The 17,316-nt window shown below is 35.9% G+C and overlaps 1 protein-coding gene across 9 annotated transcripts in view; it reads right to left on the reverse strand.

Annotated features, from left to right (window-relative positions):
* Positions 1 to 8,673: 8,673 nt before the first annotated feature.
* The window catches only part of ZNF644 (zinc finger protein 644), a 101,784-nt gene continuing 93,141 nt past the window's right edge, over positions 8,674 to 17,316 (reverse strand). For all 9 annotated transcript variants that reach the window (XM_075558333.1, XM_075558301.1, XM_075558325.1 and 6 more), the window contains 2 exons: positions 10,790 to 10,892; positions 8,674 to 9,985 (listed from right to left, as the gene is read on the reverse strand). In XM_075558333.1, coding sequence (XP_075414448.1) covers positions 9,793 to 9,985; positions 10,790 to 10,892 — 296 coding nt within the window. In that variant the 3' untranslated portion in view covers positions 8,674 to 9,792. The remainder of the gene's footprint in view (positions 9,986 to 10,789; positions 10,893 to 17,316) is intronic.

Raw genomic sequence — 17,316 nt, forward strand, 5'->3', positions numbered from 1 at the left:
GGTTAGTGTGCTTCTTCCATATGGGCTTGGTCGACACCTCACTAAGATGGCTATTTGTTTGTAAACAAGCCTTTAAGGGCCCCAGATACTATTCTTTCTGATAGGCAGGCACCATCTAGTTCCTTCATCACACTTTATTACAGCACCCCTATCTTCGGTGATCTCTTTATGAGGTCAAACATTAAGAAGTTCATGTAAGAACTACTTATTCTTATACTGGGGCTAGAAATAAGTGCATCTATGGTTTCCACATCTTTAGTTCACCTTGGAGACATTGTCACGTTTCACAAGACAACAGCTAAGTTCATTATTCACAACTGCAAAAAGATGGGAACGCCCACTAATGGAAGCACACCCACAAGAACACTCTGCCAATGAGTCAGCCAAACCCCTTACATCATGGACGAGCCTACTTTTAAGACGTGTGAAATAAGTCAATCTGAAAGAAACATCCTTTGTGGTTACCAGGGCTAAAAGGGGAAGAGGATAAATCACTGGCTGGAGGGTAGACGTCGCTGGCTTGGGGGATGGGGAAGGCGATGCACAGTAAGAGGGAGGTCAGGTAGAAAATGATGGAAGCAGAGAAAGACACCGGGAGTAGTGCAAGCGTAAGGGCCACAGAGACAAACATTGTCTATACACAATCCTGCAACAGTGGTGATCTACAAGTAAGACACACAGATCGACACAAATGCTGAATCAGTGTAGTGCTGGGAATGTCGATAAGTATGTCTAAGTTTGAGAGAGGATTTCTTTATCTTTGTTGCAAAATTTAATATTAGGAAAACTAGACCTCAGGGAGAGTCAAGCCAATTCTGACTCAGTGCCCCTACAGGACAGAGCAGAACGACTGCATATCGCATCCAAAGCTGCAAATCCTCACGAAGGCACTGTCCCGTGGAATGCCTAGCCATTCAACACTACTCAGCTTTCAGTGAGCAGCCAAGCACTTTTAACCATCACACTCCCCATGTTCACTAATTAGGGCCCAAAGAAGGCCTTAAAATCACACAGCATTAACACCCCAATACGCTCATTCATGAATATTTGAAAAAACAATTACATATCTTAGGAAAGTGCCAATAAACATATACTAAATCCCCAAACAAATCATGAGAGAAAGTTGATTAAGGTGACTATGACTTTAGAGTCTATTAATGAACTGGAAGATGTAAAAAAGAAGTTCTCCCAGATCACATTACAAACGGATTTTACAAAGGCAGTAAAGTTAAAAGAGAGATGGAGGATTGATTCAGAAGTTCTAACATCTACCCAAAAGTAGTTACACAAGAAAACAGAAACTTATCCACAATAGCAAAAATGTAACGAGAGGGGGGGAAGAATGGCAAAGGTCAGATGCAATCAGATCACCACTAGAAATGCTGGATACAAAAGAATGGGCTACATATCCAGAGGTCTAGGGGAAACTTCTCTACCCTCAAACAATAAGTAAAGCTTCAGATACACACACTCCTGATAGCTTACCATCGACAGGTCCTGTCTGGTTGTGCGCGTGTGTAGATTTCAAGAAGAAATTATGCAAACACTACATTTGCACAAGAAGAACACCTTAAGGGATAAAATGCATTGACTGAAAAATAATACGTACAGTAAATTTTGGGTGATTACACAATGAGGTCGTCATAGGGGAAGGAAGATGCTAAGGTCTGTGTGTCATGGGAAGAAAGGATACAGAATATTGAAATGAGTGTTACATAAAAGTTTTCAAGATAAGGGTACGATATTGGCCCATAGGGGGCATCCTATGAGCTTCCTTGTCTTCCTATCCAACACAACATTTTTAGCTTCTTCTACGTCAAATTGCTCTGGGAATTACCGGCAACTGGGGTACATGTTAAGTGCCGCCTGTGGATCTGCTGAATTGTTCTGTATTGAAGCTACATATGTTGAGAATCAGAAGTTAGCACATCCCAGGGAGAGTGTGAGACTATCCGTAATCTTTCAGTTCCTGGGGAAAAGCAATGGCAACAGCTCTGGCCCCTATGTAATAGTCCTGGGCTCCTTGGCATCAAAAAGGAGATGAATGGGAAGACTGTGTCTGTCCTCTTTGCCTTTGATGGGGAGAGACTTCAGAGAACTCAAGAATAGGAACTATCCCACCCCAGCCCCCAACCCCTTATAGTAGGACCACTACACTACTTAATCCAGCTACTCGGCCTCGGTCACGCGTGCTGCGCTATACCTGTGGCCCTGCAGAACTCCGCACTGCCATAGCAGCATGCCTTGCTGCCCAACCCTGTAGCGCGGCTCCACCTGGTTCTATCTGCTGCCTGTGGGTTGACTCTGCTAATCTTGTCACCACTCTGGATACTGCACCTCTAGCAAGCCACCTTGCATGGCTACACTTTTGAGGCTCCACTGCGACCTGTTTCCCCACGCTGAGCTACTAGCATCTGCTACACCTCACCACCCATTTTCCTGGCTTCCATGGCTTTGGGCTAGTAGCCATGTCAGTTGGAAAACCGTCAGTGCATTAACTGACCCATGAAAGTGAATCAGACTGAGCTCTTTGAATTGTTAGATTGGTTTTCACTATATAAATTTCTCTACCTATCTAAAATTACAAGCACCCCGGTTTTGCTTCTCTAGAGGACACCGCCTAATACACCAAACTAACACAGTAACCATCAGTTCTTATATAGATACCACTCAGAATGACACGTTAAGTACAGTGTATAAGATATCTATCTTCCATAGGTTATATATATACACACACACAAGCTTTATGCACCTCCCAAAAGACAAGACTTATTAGTTTCAAACACAATGAATTAACAGAGAAATTTGCAATACAATTTGAAATGTAAGCTAATAAATGAACAGTAACAGCAGTTCCATAAATCTAAGCCATGGGATGTGGTCAAGGGACACGCAGAGCCTCACAAGTGTGCAACTCGAAGACCAGAAAGGCTAAAAGCACATAAAGCCATAGCCCTGAAGCTAAAAATGGAGAGTTGACCAATACCAAGAGCACATCTTAAAGGGCTAATAAAAACACACAAAATCTGCAGACATTACTTTCAGCAAGTTAAATTAGAGAGAAAAAAATATATGCTAGAATCAAAGAGGAGCTAACCGTAAGGAGAGTAAATAACTTGTACGGGAATACTATGTACAAACTGTATAGGAAAAAATTTAAAATCTAAAAAAGAAATACTACTATTCTAGGGAAAAACAACTCATCCCAGAGATGAGTGTTTTATCAACTGATATACAAATTAAAGGAAAAATATCATTTGTTGATTAAAATTCATAATTCATATCTTACTAAAAATAAGCAAAATAGCTTATCTAACAAGAAATAAATTTTTTTCATTTGATAAAATTCTATCTTTGAGAAATTTTTGGTAAAAACATAGTTAATGACGACACAGCCAAAACTTCTCCATTAAAATTTGGAGCAGGGGAGGAATACTTCTATCGATCTTGTCGTAGAGAACTTTGACAGTGTAAGAACATAAGAAAATTAAGCAGAAATACTATAAAGCAAAAGCTAAAAGAAGGCAAAATTCACACGATATGAAAGGCTACTTAATTTCAAGGAAAATGAGCACAAATTTATCATATTTGTAAGAGATATTTGAGAATAAATTAAAAATATTGCTACATAATCACTGCACCATTAAATGAAGAAATCAAAATGGGAAGCAATTTTTTTTTTAATATATCTTCCATTTAGTAAGTCTATAAACTTCCAAGGGTTCTGTTTCCTTTTAAGTCTTCCCCAGAATTCTGTGCTCTTGAATAGTATAGTTTGGCATCTCGTGGAACTCAAACCGTGTTTTTATGAAATGTTGAGCTTTGAGAACAAAAAGCCGAGAGGCACGATCAGGACTGCAGGGTAGGCAGGGCGAGCTTTCCAGCAGAAATTGCAAAGGACAGCCCTTGTTCCCTCTGAAGAATGAGCAAGTGCATTATCATGACTAAGAGGGGAAAAAAACCATTGGTGCCATTTCCTTGGCTCTTTTGTCACAAATGTAGTTTTCCATTTTCTTGTAACTTCTACATACTGAGCTCCCGTGATCATTTTGTTTCATTTGAGAAAAATCTATCAAGATTATCCCATGGAATCTCAAGAAGTAACTGCCATCACCTTCAAAGCTGAATTTAGCTGGCCTAGCAGATCCCTGGGGAGTCCTGGTAGGATAGTGATCATGTGCTGGGCAGCTAACAGGATCTGCAGTTCAAAAGCACCAGTGGCTCTACAGGAGAAAGATGAGGCTTTCTACTACCGCGGCCAAGAGTTATAGAATTACCTTGTCGTAGAGGGTCGCTATGAGTTAGCATCGACTCCATGGCTGAGAGTTTTTGAGTTTGGCAGATCCTGGCAAACGCTGCTGAGTTGATTAGAATTTCTGAATCCTATTGGTATATCCAACACTCATTGCAAGTTATGGCTAATTCCATTAACATAATCTTCGAATGCCTTCATTTTGCTTAAAACACAGATAGATCAGCTGATTTTTGTGAAAAATTGAACGTGCCAAACCACGTGAGATCCCAACTTCAGTTGTTAATTCTTCGGTTGTTTTCCACCAGTTTCTGGATTTTTGACAAGCTCTTTATTCGCCAAGGTGGATGATTTCCCTCTTGAGGCTCATTTTTGAGGTCTTCCCCACCTTCCTCAATCCACCGAAAATCTATTGTTCTGTGTGGGGTCGTTTTCCCAGGTCCTTGTTACAAAGCTTCAATGCTTGAAAAAGTTGTCCACTGGGCTTTATTAAAAAGTTGCTTTCAGTCCTCACCTCAAAACTGAAGCAAAGAAAGTAATTTTTTTAAGAAGACACCCAAATGGCACGGCGACAAGTTGACTACTGAGAGAACTTGTTTGCAGCCACCCACGACTGGTGGAGACATATTTAATCGTGGTTTGTTTGAACACACTGCACATGTATGAACTGGAATCCTTGGGTTCTAGTTAGAATACTTTGTGTCTTACCCTCTTAGGTTCTTGAAATAGAAACGGGGTACAGTGAATTTTAAAATATACTCCAAAATGTACTAAGTTAGAAACAAGACAAAATATTAGCCAGAGCCCATCACTTTAAAAGCATTTGCTGTAATTTGCTAAATAAACCAAAAGAAACATACATTCCATGGGTCAACCCTAAGTTGGAGAAACAACTAGATTTAAAGCTTTCGAACATAAAATATTAAGTTTACAATCAAATTTGTACCTAAATCATATTTTTATCCCAACCTTTCCAGAAAATGCACAATTCACCTTTAACACCATCTCTTTTCGAATCATGAGAAAAGAAATAGACTTATGCCAAAAGATTCCGTGGTTAATTTGGTTAGAATCTGTCTAGCATTATATGCAAAAGCATAAACCATTCGGCAATTAATTTGTCCCTTTGAAAATAGTTATTACTACTATTTTTCTAAGCATCTGATGATTACTATGGAATTTTCAGAAAAATGTACTTGAAACCAATTTTAAAATAGCCAAAAATATCTTGGAATTCAAGATAAGGAGCATTTATTCTCTGTTGTTCCAGTAGCCAACTACTAAATCAGAGCTAAAATTATTTTAGACACATCATCTAGCAAAACAGTTACATGCTTGTGTATATTTTAAACCTTAAAGTTAGAAAAAAAAGATACTACTTTTTACCTATTAAATAAGCCAAGTTTTATTTTGTTTTAAAGAATACATTGGTAAGGGTGAGATAAGAATCGTAAGCAATTCCCACCCATTGCAAGTAGAAGTACATAGTTATACGATCTTTCTGGATACAATTTGGGAATTAAACATAGCTGCAACTATGTGGGTAATATCCAAATTGTTGATCTACAATTCCGCTACTAAAAAATTTAAGAAAATAATTTTGAATCTGAACAAAAATTTATTGCAAAGGTGTTCATCAAAAGCACTCTTTCCAAAAACCCACAGACAAGAGGAAATGTTCACCAGTGGGAGTATAGCGTAAGATACAGTGCGACAGTATGCAAAAATTAAAAGGGTATTTGTGATGATACCTAGTATCAAGAAAAAGTTTGAGGATCTACTTCTAGGAGAAGAAAAGGTCATTCTCTACATAGCACGATCTCATTTTATTTTTTTTTTAAGGAAAATCAGGTCTGTAAACAGAAAAACAACTAGGAGGGTATATGACATAATTTTAATATAGGAAAAATATTTTTATTGTCTAATATTTTATTAACAAAAAAACCCAAAGAGATAGTGAGTTATTAGATTGCATCTATTCTTTGTTCATTTTGGCTTTGGTGTGACCTAAGAGGCACTCAGTAAGAGATGTCAATTCTGTTTTATTTACTATTGTTGTCTGTCTGGAAGCATTTAACGGTATTATTTGAGTAGTTTTGATCATCAAAATAACACCATCATAGTACACTTCTCCCTCTATAATGCAGGTCTCAAATTTGAAGACGTTAGCAAACAGGATATATAATACACTATGATCAGAATGATATTGAAACCGTAAGACAAAAGAAAAGTGCCAAACTTTAAAAAGTAGTTGTCTTTGATAATACCACAGGAGATTCCCCCCACTTTTCCTAGTATGTATAAAATGAGCATATAGTTTTGACTTTAATAATGAAGGAAAAAAACCCAGTTATCCATTGGACTGATGTGTTCTATCTGAACAGTCCCTGAGAGGTTATGTGTTTATGTTCTTCCGAAAAGTTTTCTTATGAAATTACTACCAATATGTATAACCATCCAAATCCATAATTATATGAGTGAAATATCAAACAGAGACATAATTCGTGCCATAGTTTTAATATTACATTTTGGTGAAAATATTGTCTTGCTAGTCAATACTCAACCTTTCTTACTACCTCGAAACAAATACACAAAAATGTAAACACCTAATGTTAAAGAAGCTCAACTAATAGGCAATGATAGATGAAATTAAAAAGAAAAATTAAATAAAAAATATATTAAAAAGGAATTTATTAATACCGAGTATTAACTAATGTAGGTCATATTCTGAACATGAAGAACTACAATGTACCTTGAGATAATATATTATAGTTTTCTATTGGAAGCCAAGTGAAAATATATTAACTTTCCTTTTAAAAAATAAGAAACTTCAAATATTTCCTAAAGAATTCTTTAAAATGTACCACTCCAATATCCTTACTATGAAAAATGCTCTTTGTTTAATTTACTTTTCTAGAATTCCTCATGACTTTATTCTATTGATGATTTAATTATTTTATATCCAGGAGGAGAAATAAATGTTTTACATATAGCTCAACATAATAAAAACAAACTATTTAGATTTGATTCTGAAACAAAGTGCAACTATGTACTTCTATTCACACATTGTGATAGTTGGCTCAACCAGATAAAAATCATACTAATGGTAAAAATTCAGGTTGAAAAGGGCTCTCGTGATTGCTAACCTTACCACCAGGAATCCTGTGTTATATTTCTGCTTTGTTGAACTCCACTTCAAAGAATTTACGGAGAAGTGGAACTACAAGATATGGAATTTTCCATGAACTTCTTGAAGCCCACTCATCATGTCTTCCAATTAAACCCAATGCTTTATCATTACAGGCAGATGCACAATTTTCATTAAATCTCTGGGAAAATTGAAAATACATTAACTTTTCCCTGACCTAGTGCCCGCCCTGTGATGGTGATTTTAAGTATGAACTTGGGTAGGTAGATTAAATCGGTTGGTGTTGAATAGTTGTATAACGGAAAGGTTGGTGGTTCAACTCACCAGTCAGCCCAGGAAGAAAAGTAAGGCAGTTTACTGTTGTAAAGATTTATAGCCTCAGAAACCCCACGGAGCAGTTCAACTCTGGCCTGTATAGTTACTATGAATTGGAATTGACTAGATGGCAGTGAGTTTTCAGTTCCACATGTGGGTCCATGTGGGTCCATGTGGACCAATCAGGTGAAGACCCTAAGAATGAAAAGGAGTTTTCCCCAGGGAGCACTGTCTCCAGATCATGAGTAGACATTTTGCCACAACTCTCTCAATCTTTACTCTTCCCATGGCCAAATCTATCGTTTCTCTTCCTCTAAAAACACCCTGACTAATCTGACTTCCTGATTTTACCTAAAAGGTGGTTCTGGATTGAGAGGTGTGAGCAGTCATAAAGAATAGAAACCCTACCTATCTCATATACATTACATACTGACTACTGCAGTGCTTCTGGCAAAACTGTGTTCTGTAAATAAAGTCACCTGCTAAATAGAAACATTTTAAATCAAATTAAAGTCACACTCAAATAGACTACTTCCACCTGTGAAATGATACAAATTTAAAAAATGCTTCACATTATAGTTTTCTTTAAGCCTTCTTTTATTTAGAGATTTTTCTGGTAAGGAGATATATACCATAGGAAAGCAATTTCACTGGCAGTGAGGTATGTATATATACTCTACCAAAATACTCCTTATTTTCACGGTTTTTAACTTTATTTACATATGAAGAAAGTATCAATGCATATCCTTGGCTCAACTATAGTATTAGCCACAGTACATGAAATAAAATGAAATGGTGCTTGCATACAAAAACTGTTTTTCATAAAATAATCTATTTTCAAACTAAAAGAACTAATTTGGTTTTGGAAAGAGTTCAAAAGGAAAATCACAATTTATCATGACCAAGACACCTGCACCATTTTTCCATTCCTCACAGCACATTTATTTTATTAATTCCATTATGTCGGTTCTTAGCATGAGCATAGTGTTACATGATTTTCGTACATATAATCACATCCAAAACAAGTTCTAAAATTTAAATTGTAAACATTCTCATCATAAGTAGAAATATGTCAATTGATGTATTAAGTTTTGCTAACTGATCAATTTGGAAGAGAATATAAATGAGAAAGTCTATTCTAAATTGTGTAGTGAGCATCATTTATTAATTACATTTCTACAATGTTAAATAAGGAGGCAAACCTGTTCTGTAAGCATGTCAAATTTTAGATAAAACATTAAAAAGAAACAAGTCTGTTAACAAAAGGATGTCTTGCAATAAAGAACATTAGATTTTTTTAAAATCTATTATGATACAAAAATGTAAAGGGTAAATAGCATCTTTGTTGACAAAGTAGGAGGTAGCATGGATGCACCACTGTATTGTCTGAGAAATGCAACTGGAGTAAAGAATATTTCCTTACCACAAATAATTTCCAGGACTATGTACATATTTCTCTTAGAAATATTTGTTTAAACAAATCTCCCTCCACTTTTTAGTATAAAAAAAACCATTTCATGTGATTAAAAAAAAACACTTACACATCTATATAGAATAGTACTCATTGCCCTATTTGAGTGAACAGTCTCAAACTATGAAGTACATGATATTTAATGCCCTAAGTTGAGTAAATTTAGTCAGCGGTTCCTGGTGTTATACAAAACACGAAGTACATACAAACAAAATATAATATCTTATTTTGCTATGCAAGTCTTGTGGGGAATAAACACAGCCGTGATTCTGGTAACACTGAAGAAAACATAATTTTCCAATAAGTCTGTCAATAGGTATCCATGTACAACAGTTTATAAATGGCTGCTTACATGTTATCTTTTATCGAGTGAACACAATTAAGTGACAAAACGTAGTAAACCTTAAAAACACATCTTCAACCCTATATAAAATATATAGACTACTTACTGTTTTAAGTACTCAATTTGTGTTGTTACTGTAATTCGCTTTTCCCCATTTTCCTGCTTTAGTATTTATAAACGAATAATTTAATGTGGCTTTAAAAAAAGAAAGAATTTCAAATTTACATCCAATTCAAATTTGCTATTTAAAAGGTTTCCTTGTTCTATGAAGCTGCTTCTGCCATTAGTAGAGAAAATGAAGTTTCTGTAATGGAAGCAGGCTTTTTAAGTAGTGACGTGACTTCCACCATGCCAGCTCCAGTCCGTGGAAGATTAGCGTTTACAATGTGTCGTTGTAAGTGCTTAATCCAGTCTTCCTGTACAGACAATGGTCCTCGAAAGACTAGGCCACAAAACCTACAGAAGAAGTTGATAACAGTTCTCTTAACATGTCCAACTCCCTTTATTAAAAACCAGTTCACATAAAACACATCAAGCATAAGGAGTCAACCTGAACACATATGAGAGGGTGGGTGACAAAGTGTCTAAATAGATACAAAGGTAAAATAATTTAATACAATAGCAAAATCCCCAATTTATATGCTTAGCAGTTATAAGACACTCTGGTATGATTTGTTTTTGTGAGAACATTATTATAAGGTTAAATACATTCAAAGGTATTCATATTTAGCCAATATATTCAATTAACATGTTTATCCAATATACCAATTAACAACTATAACTTTCACTACTTAGAAAGGTGCTTTCCTAGTTTAGATTTCCTTACTCTGCATATGTTTTTGGTATATGTACCATGAGTATGGAGAGGGGGTGTGAATGAGGATGGATATAAGACAGTTGGTGTGTGTGTTAAACCAAATTAATCAAATAATTAAAACAAAAAATTATAAATCTCAGTCTTATAAATCATGTAATAAAGTAAATCTGCGATTCTCACTTTTAAAAATAAAGTCCATTATCTTGTATATTAAAGGTATAGTGCAGCTGGAGGGCTTGGAACATGGGAAGGGATGAGGCAGAGCGGGAATTTAAAAAAAAGAAAGTATAGTATAATTTAAACCTTTCTCCCCAAATTCTTTCTAACTTGATTGTTGAGAAGTGGCACCCTATTCCACAAATTCAACCCCCCCTCCCCCCGCGACACACAAGTCATACATTGCCACACAAAGTAAGAACTGGAACAGATTTAGCAATAAATACCTGCAACGGAGAATGTAAACCTCGTCAGCACCATGAGGTAAAGTTAGCATTTTTTTCTTGCTTCCAGATCTTGACCTTGATTTCTTTTGCTTACAATCTAAGGCTAAAAAAGGGAAGAAGAAGACTTAACTTTTAAAAGTCTATACACACATACATATATTCATATATTTTTAAAGAGGTCAGGAATCAAGTTAGGAAAAGTTTGCATTCATTTTCTCATTCTCTGAAGCATGCACTAACTTGCAATTGCCTTAATAATAGTAGTGAAATGTTATTTGCATACATTCTTCCTATACTATTTTTTCCCAAATAATCTTCTGATTAAATCTTTCTCATTTCCAGGAAAATTATGAACTTATTTAGATGATAAAACTAAGTTTGCATCTGATTATTAGTCCATTAAGTGTTTCTCTCATGCATAAGAAAGCTTATTCTGGAAACATCAACAATTAATAAAAAATTCAATGTTCAAAGCAATTCATTTTTAAGAAAATAAAAAGCTCTTAAAATTATTTCCAGTCCTACTTTTGAAATAGGGCAGAAAAGTACAATTTTCGCTTTTAAATTCAACTTGTTACATGTACAGTCATGTAAGTTTAATTTTACTAAAAAAATTAAAATCTAGATTATCTCACGTAACAAATTTCCAAATGGACTAGAAGTTTGATGCTGACTATGCTTGACATTTTGGGATAGTTTTCATTTTATCAATAGCTTATTTTAAAAGTATGATTAAATGAAATATAAAACAAAAAATGTCTACAATTTAGGGGGTCCAAAATTGAATTATACTATCGAATTTTCTCATGATTTTATTTTCCTTCATTGATTACCCTAAAAAAAGAGTGATTTACTAGAGATTCTTTTATAGCTAGGAATATACAGGACATACAATTTTAAAGCTCTCTGGATACAGTTATACCATCCCTGTGAATACCACAAATGGATGCTAGGAATCCAGTGTGCTGCCAGTCAATTAGCAGAAAGAGAAGGGACCCCAGTGGGAAGGGATATAAATGTAACAGAAAAGTTACCCAAGTGACTTTTCTTCTGTTAACTGCCATGTGAAATCTGGAAAAATTCTAAGTAAAGGAGAATAGGAACTGGCTATTCAACGGTCCTGTGAAATTAGTTTGTTCAAAGTCCAGATTCCAAAAGAAAAGATGCTGTGCCCAAACCAGTACATGCATAGTTCCTTACAAATAGCAGTCAAGCAGCAATGCTAACAGAGATGCCATGGAGAACATTACAAATGAGAAAGGCCTACATCTCATTCAAGCTACTGCTTCCAGATTCCTGTTTAAAAGTAAAAATCTAGGATCTACTCAAATTTATTTTTTCTGTTCATCCTCAGAAGAAGAGTCTAATAAGTAAAGAACATGTAGAAGTTAAGGTATTAGAGGATGACTACTTCAAAGCTAAACAATCAAAATCTGGAACATGAAACTTCTTCTCATTAGTGATCTCAATCAAGTGCCAGGTACAGAACTCAGCAGATGTTCCTGAAGTAAAACATCAAAAGGAAGCCAATACTTTAACCTCTGACATTAAGACAATGTATGAATGGAAATCTATTCTGTCACAATGTAAACGCTTCAGCATCATGTTTTAAAGGAGCATGTTGCTAGAGGTCATGCTAAAATTCTTCAATATCCCAAATATAAACCACCAGGCAGTCTCATTTATGTACAATGAATAAGGAAGCAAAATGAGGCTCTTTACCACCAGTAAGTAGTGAGGTTTCATGTACTTTTGTAATCAACACCTTCTCTCTCATAGTTGGTTCGAAGAGCAGTTCAGATTTAGTGGATTCTAAGCAATTCGTACACTCTTCAAGGTACTCAAAGATCTGAGTGCTACTAGAGATCAATTACCTTTCCCTACCCATAAGGTAGACCACAGATGATTCCCAGCTGTTACATGGAACCGAGGAAGCATATCATGAGGTTACAAGTAAATCTTACTTTATTGAATTTACTGGTCATCAAACTTGCCGCACTGTATTCAAATTCCCTTTAAAATTCAAGTAAATTACTATAGAATACAGCATAACAATCCTTTAAAACTGATTACAGAATGCTAACATTAGTTACAAAGCAGGTAAATTACTTTTAGATGTTGTAATACTTTAAAAATAAAACGACATATTTACTCTGAAGTACAGAAATATTTAAAAAACTTATTTAAAGAGTAAAAAGAATTATTTTCTGAGTTTTGTTGCAATTTAGATTCTGGAGATTCTAAAGCTTAGGCTGTTTTATGAAAAATCAGATCAAAATCTTAGATGAAAATGCTCTAGTTTTTTGTAGTAATTAGTATTTGAGGAAAATAGGATAACTCCACAAACACATGAATGACTTTCTCTAATACCCAGCACTCTAAGTAAATTCATTCTCATGAATTGAGAATTCTTGTAAAGCTATGAAAAACATTGGACCTCTGATAATTGTATCTAAGAGCTTCAGCAATGTATTAATATATCCATGATTAAGTTCTAAATTTTTTATCTCAAGTGTTATTTGTTGATTTTTAGCAGATTAAATAAAAATTCATTTTATAATACCACCCTCCACTCTGCAATATTACGCACACCCATAGAAAAATATTACGCACACCCATCTGTAAAAAATGATTAACATATTAATAATAATCACATAAAGGTGTCATGATACCCTATAAGTAGAAAAGATGATATACACATGTTTCAAGATGAGATAAACAAAATGTCTCAGTAAATGAAAAAGATAAACAATTATATCTATTATCTCACATGCTTTTTAACAGATTTCATTATATCTAGAGGGTAAAGGGTTTTATTATGAGTTATGCTGGTAGTTACTGGCACATTTAAAATAAAGCATCACTAATACATTCAGTTTTAGTACAATGGGCTCAATAGTCAAAGGTTTAACAAAGTTGTTTATGTGAACCATCGGCCAAATACATAACCGTGTGTAAAAAAAGTCTTTCTTTGTAAAAAGAATTTCACGATACTGATTTGTCAGTATCCAAAATAAAACCCTTCCCTTTCCAAAGTATTTAAAATCTGTTAACACCATTTTCATATGTGAAATTTACACACACATAAAACTACTACTACTACTACTAGATCGCTTTAGAAGTTCTTCATTTTCTTTTTCCAAGTATAAGTGCTTCTAAATCTTCCTAAGGTTCCTTATAGATTTGGAGAGAGCATTTAAGGGATCCATTTACACCAGAAGAATGTTTTTTAAACTGATAAAGAAACTAACTATTGAGCATGCTTTACTTTTAAGGAGAATGACGAGCTGGATATTCAAACACAAAAGTTTAAGAATTTATCGTTCACTAAAATAGCTGTTTTGGTTAAATAAAAATACTAGAGAGAACAAAAGACTTATGAACCCTAAAGAACACCATGTTGCTATGTTATAAAACACAATTATGACAGTAACAATAATGCATGTGCCTAAAAGCACAAAAACACAACAGATACAAACTCAAGTCGGTTTTTTGAGACAGTTTTTAGTATTATACAAAGAAGGAAAAATGTACTTTTGGTCCTTAACATTTTTAAGAAGAACGATTGGTTCCTTTCCACCTTTCTACCCATTCCTTACGTGTAACTGCTTCAACAATTTTTTCCTTCTGTATACAAATAACCTCAGAGAACGAAGACATTTATTAAAACTGAGAAACACCCAAAGCTTGTCATAAGGAAGCATGTCATAACTAAAGTACCACTCATCTCCACACTTATATTTGCAATTAGCTTTTCGTGCCCATTATTTATTAGTTCTATTTAGTCTATTTAACTCCTAACTGTTGGTGGCTCTCATGGGAACAAACTAAAAGCTAACAGAATGGTCAGGTACCAAGAGGCACAGTACAGACCTACTAAAAGCAGAGGCAGATACCCAGTAAACAAGGTGAAAACAGGCTTCCTTGGGCTTTACTTACTAATCTATGGTGAATTATGACTTATGGGTTTTACCACATCTTTGATAAGGTGAAAAACCTTGCTCACTGGATATCTCCTCCCTGTTGGGAAGTTTTAATTTTGAAAAAAAAAAAAAAAGGCTTTAATTTTGGTAGAAAAGTGCTGTGGGACTGGGTGATTAAGAACAATGCCAATGATACCTACAAAAGAAACATCTTTGAAATCCAAACAAACAAACGATGTAAAATTATTTACTACACATTAGTTAAGTGGCACAAATAAGAGCATGCTTACTTTGCTTACAGCATAATTTGACAGTGGTTAGAAAGAAGGAAGAAACTTTTTCTCCATGTAGTGGGCACACCACGGTACATCGGTAGTGACAGTCCCAAGCGGATCAAGGAAGGTAAGGACATGGATGACATAACTAAATAAGCCATTCCACCACCATTAACATGCTGGTAGTGGTAAGGTGGGAAGGGGAGCATATGCTGAGAGTACGCAGTAGGATGTATGGCCAAGTGAGCTCACAGCAACCCTGCGACGAGTTTCTCAGCCTGGGAACCTTTACGGGAGCACACAGCTTCATCGCTATCCAAGGAAGCAGCTGGTGGCATTACCAGGGCGCTTTTCCGTAAAAATTACAGCACTGGACTAGCTATGAATTGGGAATCAATTGGACACAGTAATGAGGTAATGACCTTTTCACAGGGGTCGCCCGATTCATAACAGTGGCAAAATTAGTTATGAAGTAGCAACAAAAATAATTTTATGGTTTGGGGGAGTCACCACAGCTAGAGGAACTGTATGAAAGGGCCATGGCCTTAGGAAGGTTGAGAACCACTGTCACACACACACAAAATTGTAAGCCCTATTCTTTCACATGTGTAATATGTGAGCCATCACCAATCTGAACAATCCCTGGATGACACAAATGGTTAAGCGTTGGACTCCTAGCCCAACACTTGAAAGTTTAAACCTACCCAGATGTTATTTTGGAAGGTAAGCCTCAGGATCTGTTTTTGAAAGGTAACAGCCTTAAAAACCTTACAGAGCACAATTCTACTATAACAAGCACATGGTTTTCATAAGCCAGAATCAATTCTCCAACAACATGGATTGTTTTATTATTTTCATAGTGCCATTTAAAGCAGATCGAGTAAGGTGTAGCCCCATCCAGCAACATGACCCATTATTCTATCTCAATCTAGAATATAATAGTGCCCAGGAAAAGCATGTTAGAATAGGAATTCTCGCAAACAAACGCTCTTAACTGGGAACATGAAGACATTAGACATGAAATCTCTGAATATAAAAGTCCAGGTTAAGTCAGCTGTTGTATCAAGCAAGATATAAAAGCAAACCCAGAAAATTAGCAAATTACAAAACCAGAAAGAATGCTAGGGGGCTGGTTAAGATGCTCAGGTGGAATATGTTGGCCAAGGAAAAGAAAATCAACCTAAATTTTATGACCAATGATGATCAAAATGGGACAACATAAAATGTAAGAAGTTTATGCTCAGATGGTACAGATCTCTGAAGCTCTGTTTCCCCTACAAACAAATCTACTGATTCAGTTAGTGTGGTTACTTGCTGAGTTATTATAGCTGGGTGATCGGGTCTTACTAGACAGATGACTAGAGAAGGGTAATAAACAGGATGAAAGGTCAGTGGTTCCAACCCACCGAAGCCCTCCCCCAGCAGAAAGGCCTCGCAACCTGCTTCAGGAGACATTCACAGCTTTGAAACCTATGAGGCAGTTCTCCTGTCACACAAGGTTTCTATGAGTCAGAATCGACTCAAGGGTAACAGGTAGTCAAACTGAAAATACGCCACTCTTGTTCAATTAGTGAATAAAAAATGCCCACACCTTTTAGCATTATGTGCAAATCGCCTAATAAATGTTGGAATAATAAAACATGTATCCATAATGGCAACCCACTATGACTAAAACACAAAGTAAAAGATAACAGGGGTTTTTCCATGTACATTTTGAAGGCCCCTCATATTTGCTCTATTTCACAAGGCCAAAATACAACAACACTTTGGAAATATTAGCAAATGCTTTTGATATAATAAAATTTGATACTGAAAAAAGGCTTCTATTACTAGAAAATTCCCAACTTCAGTAATTCATACCTTGCTAATCCCGAGTAAATGACATGCTACTGTGCAAATACTGTAATATATACAACACACACACACGCACGGCTCCTCATGAAGCACAGGTCCCCGAGTAATGCAAACTCTGGCAATATATTTCCAAAAGATCATAGCCATTAAGTACCAGCTGGAGTTTAACTCTACTCAAAAACACATGGAGTCCCCTTGAATAAACTTGATGACAAATGGTTAGTGAAGAACTATACAGGAAGAAAACATAGGACCCGTTCTCAAACACATAGAATGTGGACCCCATACTGACGGTTGTTGTTAGGTGCCCTCAAGTTGGTTCCGACTCATAGTGAACCGACCATGACCGAAACACCGCCAATCCTGTGCCACCGTCATTGCTGCTATCTTTGCGTCCCTGGTACAGCCAGTGTCAATCCATCTCGATAGCCTGCCTCTTTCTTGCTGCCTGCTACTTTACCAAGCACAACATCCT

The sequence above is a fragment of the Tenrec ecaudatus genome, chromosome 1, assembly GCF_050624435.1.
Source record: "Tenrec ecaudatus isolate mTenEca1 chromosome 1, mTenEca1.hap1, whole genome shotgun sequence".
Taxonomy (NCBI): domain Eukaryota; kingdom Metazoa; phylum Chordata; class Mammalia; order Afrosoricida; family Tenrecidae; genus Tenrec; species Tenrec ecaudatus.